Genomic DNA, 24,109 nt, shown 5'->3' on the forward strand with positions numbered 1-24,109 from the left:
AGTGCGTCATTGTTGAAGAAAATACAATATGACATCATCATTTTTAATGACATCACAAATGGATTACATGACATCACCTGAACAAAAGGCTGCCTTCAGTGAAGTTCATCTCAAGTGTTGACATTTAATGCTTTTCCTCACATTCTCTTAAAATGCCAGTAAGTAATAAAAAGAATAAACAACTTGGAACTCAGAATTAAAGATTATCTGTCTCTTGTGAACAAATGCTAAAGGTTTGGGACTTACACCATTCATTCACTCGGGAATATAATCCGCAATTCCTTGTACCTTGTCTGTTTTCTCTTTAAATACACAATGCAGGAAATTAAATAATTTTTAAAAAAGAAATTTACATCCAGATCTTGCTCTACCTTCTAACAACATCAGCCAATTTCCTTTCCCCCCTAAATAATGTCAGTGTGTGTATTTTCTGAGGCCTCTCCAGGGCAAACACCGGCTTGTTGATGTTTCTTCAGAGATCTCATGTAGCGATAGGTCTTCCCACACACACACACATGCACGATATTCTCATGGACAGCCTGCCTATGAACCCTTCTAGCAGTGCTATCATTGAACACCCGGCCACAGATGTCACAAATGGACTTCTTCTTGGTCGTGCTGCCTGGGGATGACTCGTCATGAACTGACAAAGGGTGGCTAGTCGGTACATTGGGTGGAAACTGGGACGTGTATGTGGCCAGCTTTGGCCACGGCCACCTAGCATCATTGGGGATAAGCTGATTTGAATCTGAAAGTAACAAATGAAACATCGCTAGATACGAAGAGACTGAGTTTGATTAGGGTAGGAATGAAACAACATTGTCACCCGTGTCCTGCCAACAGTGATAAAAGGCTGTGGTTTTAGAGTATGGGTGTTGGCTAGTTCTAGCTACAATGAAAAATGAGAGATGCTAAGCAGAATGGGGTGAACACATTGTATCCTTGTGGGAATCAGATCAGTTCTTCAACTTGACCAGTGAATGAGTGAGTGAGTGAGTGGGCTTGTGAGTGTTCCTTAAAGCAGTATCATCACGGACGCAGCAGGAATTGGGCAATTTTTTTTGTCCTTGTTGAAATCAGAACTGGTCTTCAACCTGACCAGTGAGCGAGCGAGTGTTGTTTGACATCCTTAAAGCAGTATCATCACAGACGCACCAAGAATTAGGTGACAACTGCGTCCTTGTTGAAATCAGACCTGGTTTTCAACCTGGCCAGTGAGTGTTTGAGTGTTTGAGTGAGTGTTTGAGTGAGTGTTTGAGTGAGTGAGTGTTTGAGTGAGTGAGTGTTTGAGTGAGTGAGTGAGTGAGTGAGTGAGTGAGTGAGTGAGTGAGTGAGTGAGTGGCATTGTTTAAGATCCTCTTTGGCAACATTCAAGCCTTATCATCGAACCTTGGCCTTTGGCGTGACGAGTGAACGCTTTCACCGTTAGGCTATTTCACCGCCCCTTCGAGTTTTGAGGTAATAGTCGTGTACATGCAATTAGTTCCCTCTCTGCAGATGCAAGGATAAATCGACAAAATGACTTGAGTGTGTTTTAACATAATGACCAATCAGACACCTCATATCACTGATGGATATTTGTAAACACGATGTGAAATGAATACATAGCTCTCATTTGTCAGCAGTAGAATGCTTCATGTTGCCAGTGCAAAAATCAATTTGCATAATATTTTATGTGTGTAAATAGAAATGATAAAATTAGTAATTTAGGGGGGAGGGGAGAGAGACAAACTTATTGGCGGATTTTTAGGCTCAAAATCGTAAATACTAGCCTGAATCGATCGTAATGGTGTGTTCAGTGTATCAGACACCTGTGTGAACTGTATTGGTTAACTTCAATTATACCTGTGGTAATTTCAGGGTTAACAAAGCCCAAGTGCCTGATGTTGTCATGCAGAATGACAAGCAAGGATGAGGTGGTCAGTGTATGTGACAAGACCCGTGAAGATCCGGGGTAGAATTAGGTCTTCAGCAACCCATGCTTGTCGTAAGAGGTGACTAACGGGATCAGGTGGTCAGGCTCCCTGACTTGGTTGATGGATGTCATCGATCCCAAATGCATGGATCGATGCTCATGATGTCAACCACTGGAGTGTCTGGTCCAGACTCGATTACTTACAGACTGCCGTCATATAGCTGGAATATTGCTGAGTGCGGCGTAAAACAACAAACAAACAAAACAAACAGTGTGTGGCCAGGATAATTGTGTGTTACCTTATCAAGAAAAACATGGATTGCACCATGCAATCAACCACTCGTTGGCATAAAACAACATTCACTCCCTATGCAAAAGACAACAACCGGAAATGATTGTTTCTATTTTTTAAGTCCTTAGTAGCAAACACAAGCTAAGGCTTATACTATTATTCATATGATTGTTTATTATGACAATTATTGTACAAACATGTACTGTATTCACAATCTGTATACAAAATCCAACACAGGGTAATATCCTGTGTACACAGAACAAGAATGTTCCCATCTTCTTGATATAAACCATGCAACAGTTCTGGTTCCTGTTGCCTTTTAAAGAGACTCTTGCACAGTAGAAAAATGACCAACAAGACGTGACCTTGCTAAACCTCATTATTAACATTATAAAAGTAAAATCCTGCATATGTAGCTCAAGAAACGATGATTTATGCTGAACTACATAGAATTGATAAAAAGCAATAACATCGGTATCATACATCAACATATGTCCAAATGAGTGAGTGAGTGAGTGAGTGAGTTGGGTTTAACGCCACTTTTAACAGTATTCCAGTTATATCACGGCGTGTCAGCTTAATGTGGGAGGAAAGCCCGAAGTGATGCAGGTCTCAGACGTTTACAACTTCGGTGAAACCCACGAGCACAGGTATGGTGCTGACAAACCTAGAAACATAATCGGTGCGAACCGGGATTCGAACCCTCAATGATAGGTTTCCGGCGTGCCTGAAGGACAATTCTTCACAGCAAATCACGGCGCCTGAGATGATTGGGCCACCCATGCCCCTACATGTCCAAAGAAATTTGTTTTGGCCTATTCAGTTTTGATAGTATATAAGAATTGACTTCCACTTTGAGTGAGTTCATTGGTGTATGAACCTTCACAGAATGAGAGCCACTTCAGTTTCGGTTATGTGACCAACATCTCGTCCAATGGAAAAGCCACATAACGCATAAACTTCACATTGAAGTTATTATCAGGTGAAGAAACAAACACAAAATGCTGAAAGTGATTGTTTGAAATAATAAGTAAAACATCTGGCTTTGCTTTAGAAAAAAACTCAAACAAAACGCACTTATTCAACAGAAGTAACATCATGAAGTATTTCAGATCTCAATATGAAGAGAGTCAAGATATAGGAGAAATACATTGCCGCTGCCCTCGAATCAGTGGAAAGTTGTCATCGTCACTTCACTGCCCTGTGATGACTTTGCATGACTTGTTTGTGCAGCACACACTTTACTGTTTCTCAAATGTTTCTGTAAGCTTGATCGGTACTTGTACATCTTCCCACAGACACAGGTAAAGATCATAAGATCATGTACAGCCTCAACATGATATTTCCTGGCAGTGCTTGTAACAAACACCCGATCGCAATTCGGACACGGATACGTCCCCTGGCCCCCCTGGATCCCTGGATCAGATTGACGCCACTGATCCCATTCATCACCCTGACTCCCTACCGACCACTGACCCCCACCGTCATCCAGACCCCCTTCTGACAACCGAACACCTATTGGAACTCGTCCATGATAAGCTTGCCCTCTGAGCAATGTTACAGCTTGTCGAGAAGCACCTCCATAACCAACTGAACCTGAAACAACAAAAAGTACCCATTGACACACTGCATATTCATTAGCTACTGCAAGATATTCAGAAGAAAGGAGTCCTCTAAACTCAGAGATCTGTGACAAACAGGAAAGTATTTCTAACCCACTCCACACTGATATCCTGTATGTTCAACAGAAATATTCCAGTTCTGTTGAACCTGACCTGAAATGCTATGTGGTCTGAAAATACACCAGCCAGTATAACAGAAATTCAACAGGAAGTTTCTGGGAAATCGCCTATCTGTGATACCCAACACACATGGAACACTTCTTCTTATGCCTGGACAAGGCATTGCAGTAGTTGTAAGTCACACCACAGACACAGGCAAAGGTGGCCTGGTCATGGATAGCCTTAACATGGTTCCATCTGGCCCCCCGACCAGAGAACACTTTGTCACACTGAGAACATGGGAACAGCCCTGTGTGGGTAGGAACGTGTGATTTCATCAGAGTAATGGGGGCTTGCTCTGCAAATGGTCTGCCATGAATATGTCCAAGGGCTACATTAAGCCCTGCGGGGAACGGGTTCTCAAGGACAAAACCTGCAAGCAACAAAAAGCAGGTTCAAGTTCATGCTTCAAGTCCATCTTTCTACTCTGGGTGTTTCAGATATGGTGTAACTGTCTGCAGATGTGTGTGCATGGAAACAGTGTTGCCCGACCGTCTGAGACGGGTTGATTTCAACTCGGGCTGCCAGATTTTCAAATCCCCCTGCCCGACGGTCGGGTTATATTTCATATGTAAAAATATTCTAAATATTTCCCGATGATACTCATTATTTACATGATGTATTCTAGGATGTAAATACAAATCTGTCCTAAAAAGTGTTTGCTATTTCTTTTCTTGCATTACTTCATATTCATTGAATTCGATTTAAACTTTCAATTAAATTATCCTGAGAAACATATGATTATAGTGGGCAGGCAGGTTTTGGTCAGGGCTGGCAAGTATTTCAGCTAGTATTTAACATCACAAGATGTTTCCTTGTATACAAATTATGAATTGAAAGGGACACAACCTTCGGCAACAATATCAGGAACAGTAAACTTAATTTGAAGTGTCTTAGAATTTGCTTTTAACAAATCTGGCCATATCATGTCCTTGATACAAATGGATCAAACTGATGAAAATATTGGTTATTCCCCTATAAGAGTTTCTTCCATGATGCAAAAACAATGATCAATGTCTCCTGAATAATGATACTGCTTCCCTTGAAAAGTCAAATTTGCATTCACCAACAACTGATTTGATTATAAACCCATGTGGGGAACTCGATCAGGTCTTCTTCACAACCAGCTCCCACATCTACCACAAAGCCAACAAACTTTGTGTAATATACAGTCTCCATAACCAATCTGGCATTTACATTGGTCAGGAATGACCAATCACCATCTGCTACATCAGAGAGGCATTGTGATGCACCAAGAACAAGATTTCTTATGTCTGGACAGGGAAGTTCCGAAATTGTATTTCTTGCCACACACACAAGCATACACCTGTCGGTCATGTACAGCGCCTACATGGTTCCATCTTGCTCCATGACTGGCAAACACTTTGTCACAGACAGGGCAGTGATAGTTCCCATTGACTGGCTCAGGATAAACTCTGTATGGACTCCGACCTGAGCTAGCCTGTGGTAGTGCAAAGCTCCTATCAAAGGTATGGAAATTGGGAATGATACCATGACAATCCTGAACAAGTTCATCTGAAAGAAACAAAAGAAAAAGGTTCTCAAGAAGTGCTGATATCGCATGGACTTAAGTAACAACCAATACGAACATATTGATTTATCGTGTAACCTAATGTCATTCTGACATTAAAAGTATTTCAACTTTTATATTGTTTCTAGTTATTAGTAAGGAGGTTAGTGAGAATTTATATCACTTTTTACAATATTTTAAAAAGGGACACCAGAACGAACTTCACCCATCATACCAATTTCCCTTTTAATTAGAACCTCAGACTTCAATGTAACAAGCAAACACTTTAACCACAAGACTACCAAGCTCCCCCCATGAAGTTATTGAACCAAACAAGACATACAACTGGTTAAGAAGAAAACCATCACTCCCTGTCATGTATAGATATGCCATCATATCATCAGAATGGCAACAGCAAGGAAAGGAAGGGCGACATGAAGAACCTCAGAGACTGACCTTCAAAACAGTCACAATTTCAGAAGACATTAACTCAAGAGTCAGCTACAGCAGAACAAAATCAGAAGAACATTGGAAGAGAAATATCTGCCGATATGAAATTCCTGAAGACATCAGAAGACAACACCTTAAGGGTCAGCCATAGAAGAACACTCTTGAACATAAAACGCTGATCACATGTTACAGCCATAAGAACAGATGTTCCAGACATGTTCACCAGATCTCGTCAGCTCCAGACAGCTGCGTTCAAGACATGTTCACCAGATCTCGTCAGCTCCAGACAGCTGTGTTCAATAGATGTTCACCAGATCTCGTCAGCTACAGACAGCTGCGTTCAAGACATGTTCACCAGATCTCGTCAGCTCCAGACAGCTGCGTACAAGACATGTTCACCAGATCTCGTCAGCTCCGGACAGCTGTGTTCAATAGATGTTCACCAGATCTCGTCAGCTCCAGACAGCTGCGTTCAAGACATGTTCACCAGATCTCGTCAGCTCCACACAGCTGCGTTCAAGACATGTTCACCAGATCTCGTCAGCTCCGGACAGCTGCGTTCAAGACATGTTCACCAGATCTCGTCAGCTCCGGACAGCTGTGTTCAAGACATGTTCACCAGATCTTGTCAGCTCCAGACAGCTGTGTTCAAGACATGTCCACCAGATCTCGTCAGCTCCAGACAGCTGTGTTCAAGACATGTTCACCAGATCTTGTCAGCTCCAGACAGCTGTGTTCAAGACATGTCCACCAGATCTCGTCAGCTCCAGACAGCTGTGTTCAAGACATGTTCACCAGATCTCGTCAGCTCCAGACAGCTGTGTTCAAGACATGTTCTCCAGATCTCGTCAGCTCCAGACAGCTGTGTTCAAGACATGTTCACCAGATCTCGTCAGCTCCGGACAGCTGTGTTCAAGACATGTTCTCCAGATCTCGTCAGCTCCAGACAGCTGTGTTCAAGACATGTTCACCAGATCTCGTCAGCTCCGGACAGCTGTGTTCAAGACATGTTCACCAGATCTCGTCAGCACCAGACAGCTGTGCCATGTACACAGAACATTTTCGTCTGTGTCTCTGCAAACTCTGGCTGTATGGGTATTTCTTCCCACAGATACAAGTGTAAACCAGTTTCTGGTGAATAGCAGCAATGTGGCTCCATCGGGCACCATAGCCTAAAAATACTTTTTCACAATGAGGGCATGGAAACACTCCGCTTGGTGGGTTAGGGCTTTCTTGTGATGGAGAACGTAAATTGTGTTGTTCCTTCCAGGACTGACTAGTCTGATCTGAATCTTCATGTTGTCCGGACCGAACATTGTCAACATATCTGTTTGAGCATTGGTTACCTGAAAGTAACAAAAACGTCTTTAATGGCCTGTTCTTGTTCTTCAACAAGGTAAATATTTATCTTTACAGTTGTGATCAAGAATAACTCTGCATGGAGTAGGAAGTGGAACAACACCCAACATGAAGGAGCAGTTGTGCATGAGGACGTGCTTGCATCAGCAATGGAAAAGCATATTTATGTCAGAAACTGTTGGCAATTCAACCTGTGATTTTGTCCACATAATCAAACGTTCAGGGGAATGAGGTATAAGAAGAGAACCAGAAAATGACGACGTGGGGAATGACATCCAGGTGGAGTAGAATTCTTTACATGACATCAAGGTAAACAAACAACCAGAGCTGCAAAATCTCCCAAAATTCCACGTCAAGGTCTATGCTGACTGATCCACGACGCACACAGCACAGGATCGTTTATGCCTCAGTAAATTCTGACTGTAAGGATAGGACTTGCCACAAACACAAGAGAAAGTCTGTTTGGCATGGATAGCCGTTATATGATTGGACCTGGACCCAGCGCTTGCAAACATTTTATTGCAATCTGGACAAGGGAATCTGGATCCAATTGGCTCAGGCAGTGGTCTGAAACAACGACGGAACTTCAGACTTCCTTGTGGCGGCCAGTAAGAATATTCAGCTTTTCCTGACTCCTCGGTGACGTTTATGCCATCATGCCATTGGTGTTCAAGAAATCGTTGAGAACTATGGAGACCTGAAAAAGTAACAAAATGTTTTTCTAGTCGTTTATGGTCCAAAATATCATCAACATGTGCCTGCGGAAATACATCTGAAATTGAACTCCGAGCAACTGCTGAATATATTTTTGTTTGTTTTTTGTTAAACATGGGAGTTATTCAAGCAATATATCTGCAGCCAGTAAATAAACAAGTGGATGGCAAAATTATATAAACTTTCCATACCACAGGGGTACAATGTTAACTCTCCTCGAGTTCTTTCATGTGTGCTTCTTTTCTATGTTAAATAATGCTGGTTTGTCCTTGTTCGCCAACAAGTGTATAGTCTAGTGTAGAGGGTCCATAAATTTTGTAAGTATGAACAAAATATGTAAGCAAAAACACGGAAAGCATAAATAGCAACCTAGCAAAATGGTAAATTGCATTGTGCAGATCACAGCTGGCTTTGTAACAATCCAAAAAAAATCTTTTTGCGAAATCATAACATCATGTACCTTGCAAGATAGTCACAAGTTGTTACATTTCATATTCCTTGTGTTCTGGCTTATACATGTCTACAACAGGCCTGCATAAGAAATGTCCAGGGAAATTATTGAAGAAAAGGATTGTCAATCTACCTAAAATCAAGCGGCGAAAAAAACAATTCGAGGCAAAAGTGGAGGATTGTGTTTTAATGCACTTAGTTTATCACCTACAACGATTCAAAAGACAAACAGTTTGGATTCCCCGGTTCCCCTTCAAGTTGCTTCTCGTGACAAGTATTAAAGTATTAGGTACTTGGAACCTATTCTGACCTGGAGTCCGCAATGGTTCGGTCAGTGTGATAAGTATTTCCATATATAAATATCTAAACACAACAAAAGGGAAAACAAAGAAAGCGGTGACACCAAATCAAATATTCCAACATTCATAGAGTTTTGTTTTCTTTGTTCTTTTAGGAATACAACTTTGGGTTTCCAGGTTCTATGGAGTCACAGAACCCATGTACTATGCAAATCAAACCATCAGAATGACAAACAAACAACTCGACCCTTCTCTACCCAAATATGCCAGCATGAACCAATGGAAACACCAGATTTCTTTGTCACCTTGAGAAGAGTGAGTGAGTGAGTATGGTTTTAAGACGCTTTTAGCAATATTCCAGCAACATCACAGCAGGGGACATCAGAAATGGGCTTCACACATTTTACCAATGTGGGGAATCGAACCCGGGTCTTCGGCGTAACGAGCTAACACTTGAACCACTAGGCTACCCGACCGCCCCCACATTGAGAAGACATGATATATGGCAACTACACTTTGGGGTTGACACAGAATGGACACATCTTTTTGTGCCGAATCAAACTAGGGCTATGAAGGTAGACCTTCCCACAGACACACGTGAACTTGGTCTTATTATGGACAGAGGACACATGGTTCCATCTGGCTCCAGTCCCAGCAAACACTCTGCCACACACAGGACATGGATAGCTTCCAGATCTCACTTCGGGAGACTGATAGAAGTCCTGAACACTGAGCTTGTCAACACCAAGCTGTGCAGGACGACTTGGTTGGCCTGGTCCTGCCAAAACTCCATAATAATAATCTGAAAGTAACAAAAACACCCTCTTCTAGACAACTGGTAGGATCTTCTGACATACAAGGGGCAACCCACAACATCTGCTGTAGTGAAGATGCATTTGTGCTTTAAATGAATGTCATTATAACTGTAGAAGTACATGAAAACCCCACCAAGCTCCTTGCCTTCCGATGTGACACCAGAATTCTGATAAACAATTACTCTGAACGATTGTGGTCAAAGAATAAATAAATATTGTTTTAACAAGACATCTTCTATTCCAAGCTCTGCTTGCAGGCATTTCGTCTTGTCACTTGCATATCACAGTTCCAGAATTTGGTGTAATGAACTGGGAAACCATGTTGCACATTCTTCTTGACCCAGACCGCTTGATTTCGGTTCTGAGGAATCTATAACAACAGAACCAGTTCCTGGCTTGTTGACATTTCACAGGTTGGTTAAGCATATATTGTCAGCCAGATTTTGGTCATGGGCCCTTCATGTAATAATGATAGCACAGAGAAATCATTGATCCTGAAAATGACAGAAGCATCAAGTGCTGGATGTGGAACTCTGTCCCACCATATAAGCAGCACAGGACTTCTGGTGTCTCAGCAGGTTGGGTTTGTACGTATACTCTCTTCCACACACACACTTATATACAACTTTGCGGTGAATGGCCATGATATGGTAGCGCCTTGCTCCAGCTGTGGCACAGACTTTAACACAATGAGGGCAAGGGTAGCTGCCTGCGGAGTCAGGGGGTGCTCGGGTGGGGCAGAATGAACCTCTAGGGGACATCAAGTTCAAGAACTGATTCTGATCGGTGAGAATGGCATGAACGTCTCCTCGGGGGAAAGGGTTAGGATCGTCAAATCCAAGAATGGTGTCACGAATAGGGTAATCTGAAACCAAATAAAAGTTTGCTCTAGTTTGGTTCTTTTAGCTCATCATCTTCACAATCACAACAAAGCATGAATCATGTAACAAATCTGAGAACCAAAAACTGTGATAAAGAAACAAAAGCAGAAAAATACAACACCAGGAGAGACATTACAAACATATCATCTTTCCTGAATCAATTGAACAAACTGATACCTTCATTGACAGATTAGCAACTGATGGTACTGCTCTTTGTAACCAGAGCAGAATCTGGATTCGCTCACAGTACAGTGACACAAAGAGATTCAGCCAATCACCAGATTTTATTGGTTTGAAAATATTTGCTCTTGAATACGACTGAGAATAAAAATAAATAATTTTTAAAGGTTTTTTTCTGTTCTCTTCAAATAAATCACAAATTAACCAGCAATATTCCAAAAGGATCTTTTACTTTACTCTGTAACACAAACATGTCCCCAAGGAAAGCTTGCAACATCAACCGGCCTTGAAACTTTGTCTTTTATCAGACTGACATAAATGTCACATTCTATCTTAAGGTCCTGCACAACAGAGAACTGATTTTGAACATAATCATTCAGGGAATTCATGATCAACTCATCAGTTTGAAACTGAAACAACACCATAAGAACACCTTTGAATTACAGTGTATGACAAATCACTAAATTGACTTTTGCTTGCATCTATTTCTTGAGGTCAAGCCATTAAGCCAGCAGCGTTGAGTGAGTGAGTGCACAGGTGTATTCCAGACATATCACAGCAGGTGGCCACCAGAAATGGGCTTGATACATTGTAACCTTGTTGGGAATGAAACCCTGTTCTACCCAAGTAGTTCTGTCAATGCAGATTCATTGCACAGTTTGTAAGTAAAAAACATCACTGGAATTGAAAATGAACGTACAATAACCACAGTTCATGGATTATCAAATTGTTGATGCAAACACTGAACATGTCTTTTTATGCCTTTTCAAATTATGGCTATACAGATAGATCTTCCCACAAACACAAGTGTAGCTTTTCTTCTCATGAACCGCCCCGACATGGTTCCATCGAGCACCATAGCTAGCAAATGATTTATCACAGTGAGGGCAAGGATAGGCGCCAACAGCAGCCTCGGGGTTGGACACATTGTACGCATATGCTGAGGCGTCCATGTCCACACTCCTTCCTTTGACAGAGTCATAGTATCTAACAGGGGCAAAGTTGCAGTTCACACCTTGATAACCTGAAAGCAACAAGAAATAATTCTCTAATACAGACCATTATTATTTCAATAAAAACTGCCAATCAGGTTTGGGTCCAAGCCACTTTGCATCAAATTGCAGAGGTTTTATTCAGGGATAAATATGTTGGGTTTTAAAAAAAATATATACTGAAAGTTAAGTGGGTTTGAAAGTTAAGTGGGTTCGAATCCCGGTTCGCCCTGATTATGCTTCTAGGTTTGTCAGCCCCATGCCTGTGCCCGTGGGTTTCACCGAAGTGGTAAACGTCTGAGACCTGCATCACTTTGGGCTTTCCTCCTACATTAAGCTGACACGCCGTGATACAACTGGAATAATGTTAAAAGCGGCGGTAAACCCAACTCACTCCTGTTTTGGAAATACACTCAGTGTTATGAGACACAGTTCAGATGGTCCGTTTTGAGTAAGTCCTACAGTTGCAGATGGCCTATTCATCACAACAGCTTCATCAATGTTCACAATCCTACAGGCTGTTATGCAGCCTTCAGTCCAGGAAATAATAGACACAGAACAGCAACAGTAAATATTTGTTCAAACCTTTATTTTATTACTGAAAGGTTTTTACATGGCTTGAAAATTCAGCACTATGCCAGCTTGGGTCACCATGAATATGTTGGTTGGTTTGTTGTTTTACGCAGCACTCAGCAATATTCCAGGTATATGACAGCGATCTGTAAATAATCGAGTCTGGACCAGACAATCCAGTGATTGATATCATGAGCATTGATCCACGCAATTTGTCCAAGAATATGTTTCACATGATGCACCAATGTGGGAAATTGTACCCTGGTCTTTGGTGTAACGAGTCACCACTTAGCATCCCCTTTTGACACACTTTAGAACACAGTGGTCTTGTGTAGTCTTTGCTATAGTTTGGATGAAGTACACATAATAAATCTTGAAACTACAGAGATTGATTATGCTGAACACAATTGTCAGAACCTTGCATACATGGACCAAGAATGTATCAGAGCCTTGCATACACAGAGCAAGATCGTGTCAGAGCCTTGCATACACAGAGCAGGATCGTATCAGAGCCTTGCAAACACGGAGCAAGATTGTGTCAGAGTCTGCATACACGGAGCAGGATTGTATCAGAGCCTTGCAAACACGGAGCAAGATTGTGTCAGAGTCTGCATACACAGAGCAGGATCGTATCAGAGCCTTGCAAACACGGAGCAAGATCGTGTCAGAGCCTTGCATACACAGAGCAGGATCGTATCAGAGCCTTGCAAACACGGAGCAAGATTGTGTCAGAGTCTGCATACACAGAGCAGGATCGTATCAGAGCCTTGCATACACACAGCGGGATCGTGTCAGAGCCTTGCATACACAGAGCAGTATGGTATTAGAGCCTTGCATACACACAGCCGGATGGTATCAGAGCCTTGCACACACGGAGCAAGATCGTGTCAGAGCCTTGCATACACAGTGCAGGATTGTATCAGAGCCTTGCAAACACGGAGCAAGATTGTGTCAGAGTCTGCATACACGGAGCAGGATTGTATCAGAGCCTTGCATACACACATCCGGATGGTATCAGAGCGTTGCAAACACAGAGCAGGATTGTATCAGAACCTTGTATACACAGAGCAGGATTGTCTGTGGTGAAGGAGACTCTGCCTGTAACGATACACCTTCCCACAGACACAGGAGTAGGTCACCTGCTTGTGCTTGGCAGCTATGTGATGCCATCTAGCTCCATGACTGGCAAACACTTTCTCACACTCCGAACATGGGAAACTTCCCATTGGCTGGCCAGGGTTTTGTCTACTGGTTGAATATAAGGAGGAGTACTGATCTTGTTTTGCAGAACCCTTGTAATGTAAGGGTATTGGGGTCTGAGCAAAGACTTCATTGTAGCCGCCAAAATCACCTGAAAGAACAAAGATTTCTTTTTTCATTTGTTTAGTGTCAAGAAAAGTCTAATGTCTTCAAGAATGGGGTTAGAAGGGGCAAATGATTTTCTCTCATAACAGTAACACACATTAAGTGACACATTCCAGAAAGTCTGAACTGAAAACATTTTCTGAAACCAAAACTACAGAAGCTTTTTTCGGGTCAGTTACTTCATATGTGATCTAAATGCAGTAAATATCTGCAGGTAGCAAACTGTTCTGATGAATGAAGCTGCTTTTGTCAGTATGTCAGTCATGTCGCAGTGTCGGTTTAAAGAAGGGTGAATGCCTAAAGCGACATAGCAGAGCAGGCAGGACCTCAGAACACATTGGGCACTCTTCCATAATAAATAAATCTGATTGACATCACACCATGTTTGTTTGTTGTTTGACGTCCAGCTTCAAAACAACCCCAGCATATTTACAATCAAGTCCGTTCGGGGCAAATTACTTTGAGCAACATCCCCAGCCATCTTGGTAAGCATTTAACAAAGTTCCTGAGCCTTACAATCTGCTCCATGTTATCACCTTGAATGACCTTGATATCTGATTTAACCTGGGATCCCAACAGGGTTTTATAATGTCCGTACCTGTAGTCAGTGAGTATGGCTTTAACCACTAGGCTACCTGACCGCCATGTCACAACCTGTAGCATATGCAGGTAACAAAAGAGGGAGTGAGGGAGTCTGGTTTAACAATGCCTTGAACAGTTTCACATGTCAATTTGATAACCAGGTCTCGCACGTTCACCCCTTTGGTGAAACCCATGAGCATGGGTATGGTGCTGACATACCTAGAAACATAATCAAAGTGATATAGGATTTGAATGCACGATCTTCGGTATCCGGAACTCTGCACAAAACAATAGCAGCACTTTACAAGATGGGCCACCTCACAAGAGAGAGTGAGTGAGTGAGTGAGTATGGTTTTACGCCGCTTTTAGCAATATTCCAGCAATATCACGGCGGGGGACACCAGAAATGGGCTTCACACATTGTACCCATGTCGGGATTCGAACCCGGGTCTTCGGCGTGACGAGCGAACGCTTTAACCACTAGGCTACCCAACCGCCCCCACAAGAGAGAGGCAAACTACAACAGTACCATAGACAATGGAAGACAGCAATGAGACACAGCATGATTTCTGTTGGTGAAAATGACCACAGATCAATCCCTGGCCACTTGTGGACTATGACTCAAGATATAGGGTACAACACTTGCGATGATGCAGTAAGTTCTGCCTGTATGTATACACCTTCCCACAGACACATGTGTAGGTAACCTTCTTATGTATAGCGGCAATGTGATGCCACCTTGCCCCGTGACTAGAGAACACTTTGCTACACTCTTGACAGGGGAAGCCTCCTGGGCCAAGTCCACCACTTTGTTGTGATCGAGCTATGTTCCTATCGGAGTACAGATCAGAAAACTGATCTTGGTGTACTGGAAGGTTGTAAGGGTGTAGGTCAAATTGATTGGGATGAACGTAGCTGCCCAAACCATCTGAAAGGACAAAGAGAAATGTTCTCATTCCACTGTAATGATCAAATTCTAGGTTCCTCACAAAGAAAATTACTGCATTCTCAGAGGAATGACATACACAAAAGGAGGCAGTTCGAATTGTGTGTTGTATGTCACTTCCGCAGAATCAGTCTAAATATGTTGTGGAAATTCAAAGCCATACTGACGGATTCAGGCAAGAACGTGCCGTGTTTGATGAAGTTAATAATGAATGTGACTCGTCAAATCCGTGTTCAATAATATTTAGGGGCATACTTGTGTACGATACTGTAGAGGAAAACTTCTTTCAAGGGTCCTCTATTCCTCACATTGTACATCCACACAATCTCTTGTCCATTTGTCAGAGAGAAGACAAAATCTGGAGGGAAAAGCTGTTTTCACCCAAAATCCGTTTTATATAAACCTTTTTTTCCAAAATGATATGTAGAATGACTGCATTTGACCAATGTGTGACATTAAATCGCTTCAGGTGGACTAAAAAGAGATAACAAACTTTGTCAATGAAAAATATATTCTGATGTCACGTTATTTTAATTACAGGGCTTACTATATTTATATTTAACATATCAATAAACATAACCAGGGTTATTCGGTAGCAATTTGGTATATTGTCAGATACCTTTAATGTATAAATAGTCACTGAGGTTTCATGCGATGCAGCTATTTTGATTACAAAAACAATGTGTTGACATATAAGTCAAACTACAACAAATATGACTTTAAAAAACCCAAGATATTGCAGTTATGACATATGCATCCCTATGAATGATTTAGAATCATGAGTGTGTGAGTATGGTTTTAAGCCGCTTTTAGGAATATTCCAGCAATATCACGGCGGGGGACACCAGAAATGGGCTTCACACATTGTACCCATGTCGGGAATCGAACCCGGGTCTTTGGCGTGACGAGCGAACACTTTAACCACAAGGCTACCCGACTGCCCCTAGAAGCATGAAAGTCGGTGAGTAAGGGTAGGCCATCTCTCGCAAATTTCACGGTCTCCATCTGTGGTCGTGAGAATCCCTTGATGCAAGTCAAACCTTTCATCCAGCAATTAATGTTTGCACATCCAAATCACACGTAAGGAGAGATACAGAAATAACAAAACAGTTTATTATTAATATATTTTTTTATTAAATATACTCTGTTGATCACCACTGAATCAGCTCCTTCATCAACACTTCTTATTTACAGATCATCTGTTTCCATGACTACTTTCTAAATATCTTAATTGTGACCAAAGAAAACAATACATAATTGGCATGTCACAAAGAACATGATTTACATGTGTCATTTATCAACATAACAAACAATGGAAATGTATGGTAAATGACAAGTTTGCTTATTGGGCACTGAACAACATCAGCCTAAATCAAAGTCCCCTACAAGAATCCAAATGTTTTAATGGTACAGGGCAATCTCCTACAACGCCGTGTCCGTGCCAGAAAGAAAGTTTCCTTCTGGAAAAGATCTACAAACAGTCTGAATATCCACAGTCCGGAGCCATGTTCCACAAAGCCATCTTACCGCTAAGGTGATCGTAACTCCCATACATTAACACTGGCTTACGATAGTCGTAGCGCTAAGATCGCTTCGTGGAACGGTGCCCAGGACTGTCAGTTCCAGGCAGAAGAATGTATCTATTACTTATTAGTTGAACAAGTCATGATATGATATACTTGTGTTCTCATCCTTCCAAATACTATTTCAAATAACCAAACTCAAACAGGGCCACCAAACTTATGAGATCACCATGCCCACCAAAACTGAATGAACTTAGAACTGTTCCAAATCTTGATCAGCTATCTATTGAACAAAAACGCACCTTTCTCAGAAAAAGATGAACTCAAAACAATGAACTTTCAGGGGAGCAGGTCATCTTCTAATACTTTGGGAAACCCAGACTATCTGCAAACACTTTTGTTGGAAGGTGACTTGGAAACAGAAAAAATGTTCAAATCACCAGCTTCACCAAACAAATATGAACCTATCTCAGATATAACCTCCAAACAAGTCCCTCTTCAGGGCAGCAGGCCACTTTCTAATACTTTGGGCAATCCACACATGTTTTCTGATGAGACAAAAGATGGTGTTTATAGCTGAACTCTTTGCCACAAACACATGAATAGATCACATTCTTGTGCTTAGCAGCTATGTGATTGTATCGGGATCCATGACTTGCAAATACTTTATTGCACTCAAAACACGGAAAAGTTTTGGCAAACCTTGGCCTAACATAAAACTGAGGAAACCCGCTGACACGGTCTGGATGAAAGATGTTCAAATCACCAGCTTGACCACTGCCACCGAAACTATCTGAAATAACAAAGAAAACCCTGTTCTTATTCAAATGAACAACACCTGTTTGGCTTCTACACTATCCTGAAGCTAACAAGCTGGGTAAGTCAGTATCCAGATGTGGACTGGCTGGATATGACAAGTGGTGCCCGCCTCCTGATCTGGTGAGGTGAGGTGAAATGGGGTTTAACGTCGCGTCCAAGATTATTGCACTTATATAGCGACGTGCATGCACGTGTGTGTGTTTGTGTGGCTACTTGTACTAGTCCGGACTGTTGCCGATTTATAGTGCTAGCTCACTGAGATACCATGCCGCAGTTTAACATGAATACCCCACTCAGACACAGTATACTGACTCCGAGCCGACCAGTCCTTGTTTTAGACCCTTAATGTCGAGCGCCAGACAGGGTAACAACAAGTTCCATCTTTTAACGTCTTTTGGTATGACGCGGCCGGGGATCAAACCCCGGACCTTCCGCTCTCCTGATCTGGAGTGAGTGAGTGAGTGAGTTGGGTTTAACGCCGCTTGTAACAGTATTCCAGTTATATTGCGGCGTGTCAGCTTAATGTGTGAGGAAAGCCCGAAGTGATGCAGATCCCAGACGTTTACCACTTCGGTGAAACCCAGGAGCACAGGTATGGTGCTGACAAACCTAGAAACATAATCGGGGCGAAGTCAGCTTCTTACCACTAACTCACTCCTTGTTGGGGATCTCAAACTTGTTATCCAGCAACTGTTAACGTTTTCCCATCCATCTCCCATGTATACTTTGTTTCACAGTGTTTTATGCTTGGTAATATGATCTCCGTTATCGGTCTTAAGACACACCATCCCAAGGCCCCTCTGCATAAGGACCAGCACTGAGCCTGTTAATGGAATGTCATTTTGTAACTTGAAACTCCATAATCTCTGCTCTGATCCCAGCACATTCTGACCACTGGAGCATATAGTATGTAAGGAAAAGATACAGAAATAACAAATGTTTTATTGTTAATGTTTTATTATTAAACAAACATGACATGTACTACAAAAATCAACATGAAATCTGCTGATCAGCTCTGTATGAGTCTATCAGCTCCTTCATCAACAGACAATTCTTATTTACAAGTCATCTGTTTGCAGGACTTTCTAAATATTGTAATTGTTTCCATGGAAAATAATACACAATTGGCAGGTCACAGAGAACATGATTTTTACACGTCACTTACTAACTAAGATTTGTTTGTTTAGCGCTGCACTCAGCAGTATTCCAGCTATATGACGGCGTTCTGTAAATAATCAAGTCGGGACCAGACAATCCAGTGATTAATATCATGAGTACTGGTCCACGCAATTGGGATACGATAACATGCATTAACCATGTCAGTGAGCCCGAATACCCGATCCTGTTAGTCGCCACTTACGACAAGCAGTCGCCTAATACATCAAACATGGGTTGCTGAAGATCTATTCTAACCCGGATCTTCACGGAAATCAACATAACAAACAATGGCAATGTATGGTAGATGACAAGTTTGCTTATTGGGTACTGAACAACATCAGCCTAAATAGAGAATCTCCCCCTCGTGTCTTTTGATATCAAATATATCAACACGGGTTGATATATTTGATATCAAAAGACACGAGGGGGAGATTTTATTTATCATCCAACATCATTCTTTCAACTTTTTCAATTTGTAGACATCCAAGTCCCCTACAAGAATCAAAATGTTTAATGGTATAGGGCAATCTCCTACAACGCCGTGACCGTACCAGAAAGAAAGTTTCCTTCTGGAAAAGATCTACAAACAGTCTGAATATCCATAGTCCAGGACTGTCACTTCCAGAATGTATCTATTACTTATTAGTTGAACAAGTCATGATATGATTTTCTTGTGTTCTCACCCTTCCAAATACTATTTCAGACAACCAAACTCAAACAGGGCCACCAAACTTATGAGATCAAGATGCCCACTAAAATTAACGAAATTAACACTGTTCCTTATCATAATGAGCAATCTCTTTAACAAACAAAACTGGGTCTTGCTCTGAAAAAAACAAAACAACCCCCAAACAAAGTAACTCTTCGAGCTTCAGGCCACTTTCTAATACTTTGGGCAATCCACACATGTTTTCTGATGAGACAAAAGATGGTGTTTATAGCTGAACTCTTTGCCACAAACACATGGATAGGTCACCTTCTTGTGCTTTGCAGCTATGTGATTCCATCTAGATCCATGACTTGCAAATACTTTATTGCACTCAAAACATGGAAAAGATTTGACAGCATCGACAACCCTTGGCCTAACATAAAACTGAGGAAACCCGCTAACACGGCCTGGATGAAAGATGTTCAAATCACCAGCTTGACCACTGCCACCGAAACTATCTGAAATCACAAAGAAAACCCTGTTCTTATTCAAGGTGGGATCGATTAATGGAACCCAAACTTTCATGTTATAATGATCGACTGAACCCTACCTAACCTGCTGAAATGGAACTGGAACATGACGGCATGACAGTCTTGCTTGACAGCTACTTTGTTTGTCCCTGAGAAATATAGCATGTCTGCTGATGAAACAATAGACCATGTTTGTAGCCATACAATTTTCCACAGACACTTTCAAATATTATCTTTTTAAGAATTGCAGTAAACATGATGCCACTATGATTCTCCATAAGCTAATACTGTTTTACAGGGTGAACATGGAAAGGGTTACGAAGGTGATTTGGAAACAGTAAAAGTGTTCAAATCACCAGCTTCACCAAACAAATATGAACCTTTCTCAGAAATAACAACCTCCAAACAAGTCACTCTTCAGGGCAGCAGGCCATTTCCTAAGAATTTGGGCAATCCACACGTTTTCTGATGAGACAAAAGATGGTGTTTGTAGCTGAATTCTTTGCCACAAACACATGAATAGATCACATTCTTGTGCTTAGCAGCTATGTGATTATATCTAGATCCACGACTTGCAAATACTTTATTACACTCCAAACATGGAAAAGATTTGACAGCATCGACAACCCTTGGCCTAACATATAACTGAGGAAACCCGCTAACACGGCCTGGATGAAAGATGTTCAAATCACCAGCTTGACCACTGCCACCGAAACTATCTGAAATCACAAAGAAAACCCTGTTCTTATTCAAATGAACGACACTGTTTGGCTAATACACTGTCCAGATGCTAACATGGTAGCTATGTCAGTAGCTGATTTTGACTAAACACAAACTCAGAGGTGGGAAAGAAAATGGAACCAACATGTTCATGTCATAATGACAAGTGTACCGACTGAACCCTACCTATCCTGCTGAAATGGAACTGCAGCATGATCGTGTAACTTGATACCTACTTTGCTTGTCCCTGAGAAATACAGCATGTCCGCTGATGAAACAATAGACCATGTTTGTAGCTATAGGACTTTCCACAGACACATTCAAATGTTATCTTTTTATGAATAGCAGTGACATGATGCCAACGCGATCCTTTGTTAGCAAACACTTTTTCACACTGTGAACATGGAAAGAGTTTGGAAGGTGATTTGGAACTAGAATGATAATATCTATTCCCAACACTGGCTAACTGCAAGTTCGGCATATGATGGGCCTCTTGCCAAAATGTGTTCAAATCTCCGACATCAGAGCCATCATATTTTCCTGAAAAAATAAAGAAAACTTGGTTCTAGTTCATCAGAACAAGAGATGCAGACATCTTGAACAGTTTGATTAGTACTGAGGTAGAGCAGTTGGGATGTGTGTGAATGAATCAAGAGGCCAATGTATTCAACAAAACTCTTCTCAGGTGCTGTGAGGAATTTCTGGTCACACCTTCGCACAGGCGTAACACGACCTTTGGTGGGCCAATAAATTGTGTTTGTAGCTATAGGACTTTCCACAGACACATTCAAACGTCATCTTTTTATGAATTGCTGTAACATGATGCCACCGCGATCCTTTGTTAGCAAACACCTTTTCACACTGTGAACATGGAAAAAATTTGGAAGGTGATTTGGAACCAGTATGAGTCTGATAGTATCGATTTCCAAAATTGGCTAACTGCAAGTTCGGCATATGATGGGCCTCTTGCCAAAATGTGCTCAAATCTCCGACATCAGAGCCATCATATTTTCCTGAAAACATAAAGAAAACTTGGTTCTAGTTCATCAGAACAAGAGATGCAGACATCTTGAACAGTTTGATTATTACCGAGGTAGAAAAGCAGGGAATATCTGTGAATGAATCCAGATTCCATTCATAACAACTGCATGATCACAGACATCGGAGTACCACAAAAGGAACAGTATCTATAGTCACCAAGTACCATAAACATGAGCACATTCTGTAGTCAGTGTAAACAATTTCAGCCAGACCAATCTGTCTACGTGAAATGAAACATTTCATTGTGAACTGAACCATACTCATATGGCACTCCATCAACTCAAACAAGCTCAAGAGTATCTCCATGAAATCACAGACCTTTGACTTTCAAACCAGAATTGTTTCTCCCTTTATGAACTCAACCAGAATGTTACAACTTCACACAGGCAGAACAAGATCTTTGGTGGGACAAAAGATTGTGCTTGTAGCTATAGACCTTTCCACATGAGCATGTGAAGGTAATCTTCTTATGTATAGCTGCTATGTGATGCCATCGAGAACCATGGTTATTGAAGACCTTAGTGCACTGTGGGCAAGGAAACTGTTTTGTCTCTGCTGGAGGAGGATTTGCAAGCCTACTGGTGAGAGGGAGTCTATGAGAAAACAAGCTGAGGAGCTCATCTGGTCCTTTTAGGAATTGATGACCTTGTTGAAAGGTCATATCACCATGACAAAATCCGCCTGAAACAACAAAGAAGATAGTGTTCTAGGGAGTCCACAAAAACATTCTCTCACATACCCATAAAAATTGAAATATCTTGGAAACAAAATACCCTCATCTTTGAATATCGAACTAACTCAAGGCAAGGCTGACCATACAGTATTATTGGGTACATCCCAGAATGTTGTTGTGGAACCTGAACAAATTTGTCCACTGAAGAAGCCTTCATCCCACTTTCCTGACATGGAAGTCGTCACAGAGAAACTCCTATTATCATTGTTTGTAACACTGTATACAGGATCTCTGATGAGACAGCAGATTGTGCTTATAACTGTAAAACTTTCCACAAACACAGGAAAAGGTAATTTTCTTATGTATTGCTGTTATGTGATGCCACCTTGAACCATAGTTAGTAAACACTTTGTCACACTCCTGACAGGGAAACAGTTTGGGTGTGCCTCTCGTGTTTGCTCGAGAGCTGCCAGAATATAATGGTTTATTTCTATACATGGATGAAAACTGAGCTTGTCCTGTGGGAATTGGATGAACTTGGTGAACACGTTGAATGCCACCGACAGCAAAAGTTCCTGCAAGCACAAAGAAAACCTTGTTCTAGTCCAGCTTAACACTCGAGACAGTACATCAAGACCTGCTGCAAAGAACACAGGTTCTCTGATGGGTAAGAAGATTGTAACGATAACTGTACACTTTTCCACACACACACGAGTAAGTGACTTTCTTGTGTATTGCAGAAATGTGGTGCCATCGGGAGCCATAATTTGCAAAGACTTTGTCACATTGTGGACATGGGTACTGCTTGGAGGCCGTGCCTCCCACTGATCTAGCACTGCCATCTTTAAATGGTCTACCAGGGTAACAAACGGAAAACTGATCCTGTCCAGGATGACGGAAATGACTCAAATGCCTAACTGCAGTATCCACAGCATATTTTCCTGAAAGAATAAAGAAGACTTTGTTCTAATCCATCTGTAAAGTAATGGTTCACTTTTCAATGGTAACGGATGGGAGCAAAGAATTTCATGTTTCAGGTGATATACCAATGACACAATGGAATGATGTTGGGCGTATCAGAGCATGGTATGGTTTAGACAGGAGTTCTGGTGATGTGTAGAATACCACATATTAACAAGCTTTAGAGCATGTGGCAGTCGACAAGTCCTTTGATGATGTTAGAGAAAAGAGGTTCAGAGACGAAAACAGTTTGAACAAGATCGCTTATGACATTTGAGCTTTAAAGTGCAAGGAAGCGAGTTAGAGTTAAATTGTTTTCAGTGCTTCAGAATACCAGACATTAAACAAGTTCTACAGTGATGCATGAGACGGCTGCGTTAGGAATTGACACACTGTGGATAAGACCTCTGATTATGTTTGAGCCATGAGTCTTAGAATGCAACAAATTAAAAGTTCAATGATGACTTTCTTTAGGTCGTAACACGATGTGAACACAACCCCTTCAGACATTTGACCCAAGAGCTTAGAATACAACATTAACAAGACATTCTTCAGGAATTAGCACAATGTGGACAAGATCTCTGATGAAACAGAAGGCTGTGCTTATAATGATATATCTTCCCACACACACACTGGTGGGTAACCTTACGATGGATAGCAGCTATATGATGCCATCTAGATCCATAATTTGCAAACGATTTGTCACATTCAGGACAAGGAAACTGCTTGGGCACAACTCCTGAATGTCTGGTTGTGGAGTGATGCAATGCACTACCAAGACACAAAACTGGGTTCCTTGAAGCATCATAAGCCCCAACGGTATTATGGTACATGCTGTATGCCTGCTGTTGTCGGCCTGGATCATGTGATATTCTCATAGAATTGTCATCAAAGCCACCACAATTTCCTGA

At 41.6% G+C, this 24,109-nt stretch overlaps 1 protein-coding gene across 33 annotated transcripts in view; it reads right to left on the reverse strand.

Annotated features, from left to right (window-relative positions):
* Positions 1–24,109, reverse strand: part of LOC124128197 (C2H2 finger domain transcription factor mtfA-like) — a 98,809-nt gene that overhangs the window by 52,450 nt on the left and 22,250 nt on the right. For 3 of the 33 annotated variants that reach the window (XR_007219622.1, XM_046491658.2, XM_048390846.1), the window contains one exon: positions 23,186–24,105. The exons of 15 other annotated variants lie outside the window; for them this stretch is intronic. Coding sequence is in view for 16 of the 18 variants with exons in the window: in XM_046491658.2 (XP_046347614.1) it covers positions 23,750–24,105 (356 nt within the window). In the remaining 2 variants the exon portion in view is untranslated. 15 more of the 33 variants (XM_048390845.1, XR_007219620.1, XM_046491598.2 and 12 more) reach the window with 15 other exon arrangements.

The sequence above is a fragment of the Haliotis rufescens genome, unplaced genomic scaffold, assembly GCF_023055435.1.
Source record: "Haliotis rufescens isolate VD_foot unplaced genomic scaffold, xgHalRufe1.0.p SCAF_9, whole genome shotgun sequence".
Classification (NCBI taxonomy): Eukaryota; Metazoa; Mollusca; class Gastropoda; order Lepetellida; family Haliotidae; genus Haliotis; species Haliotis rufescens.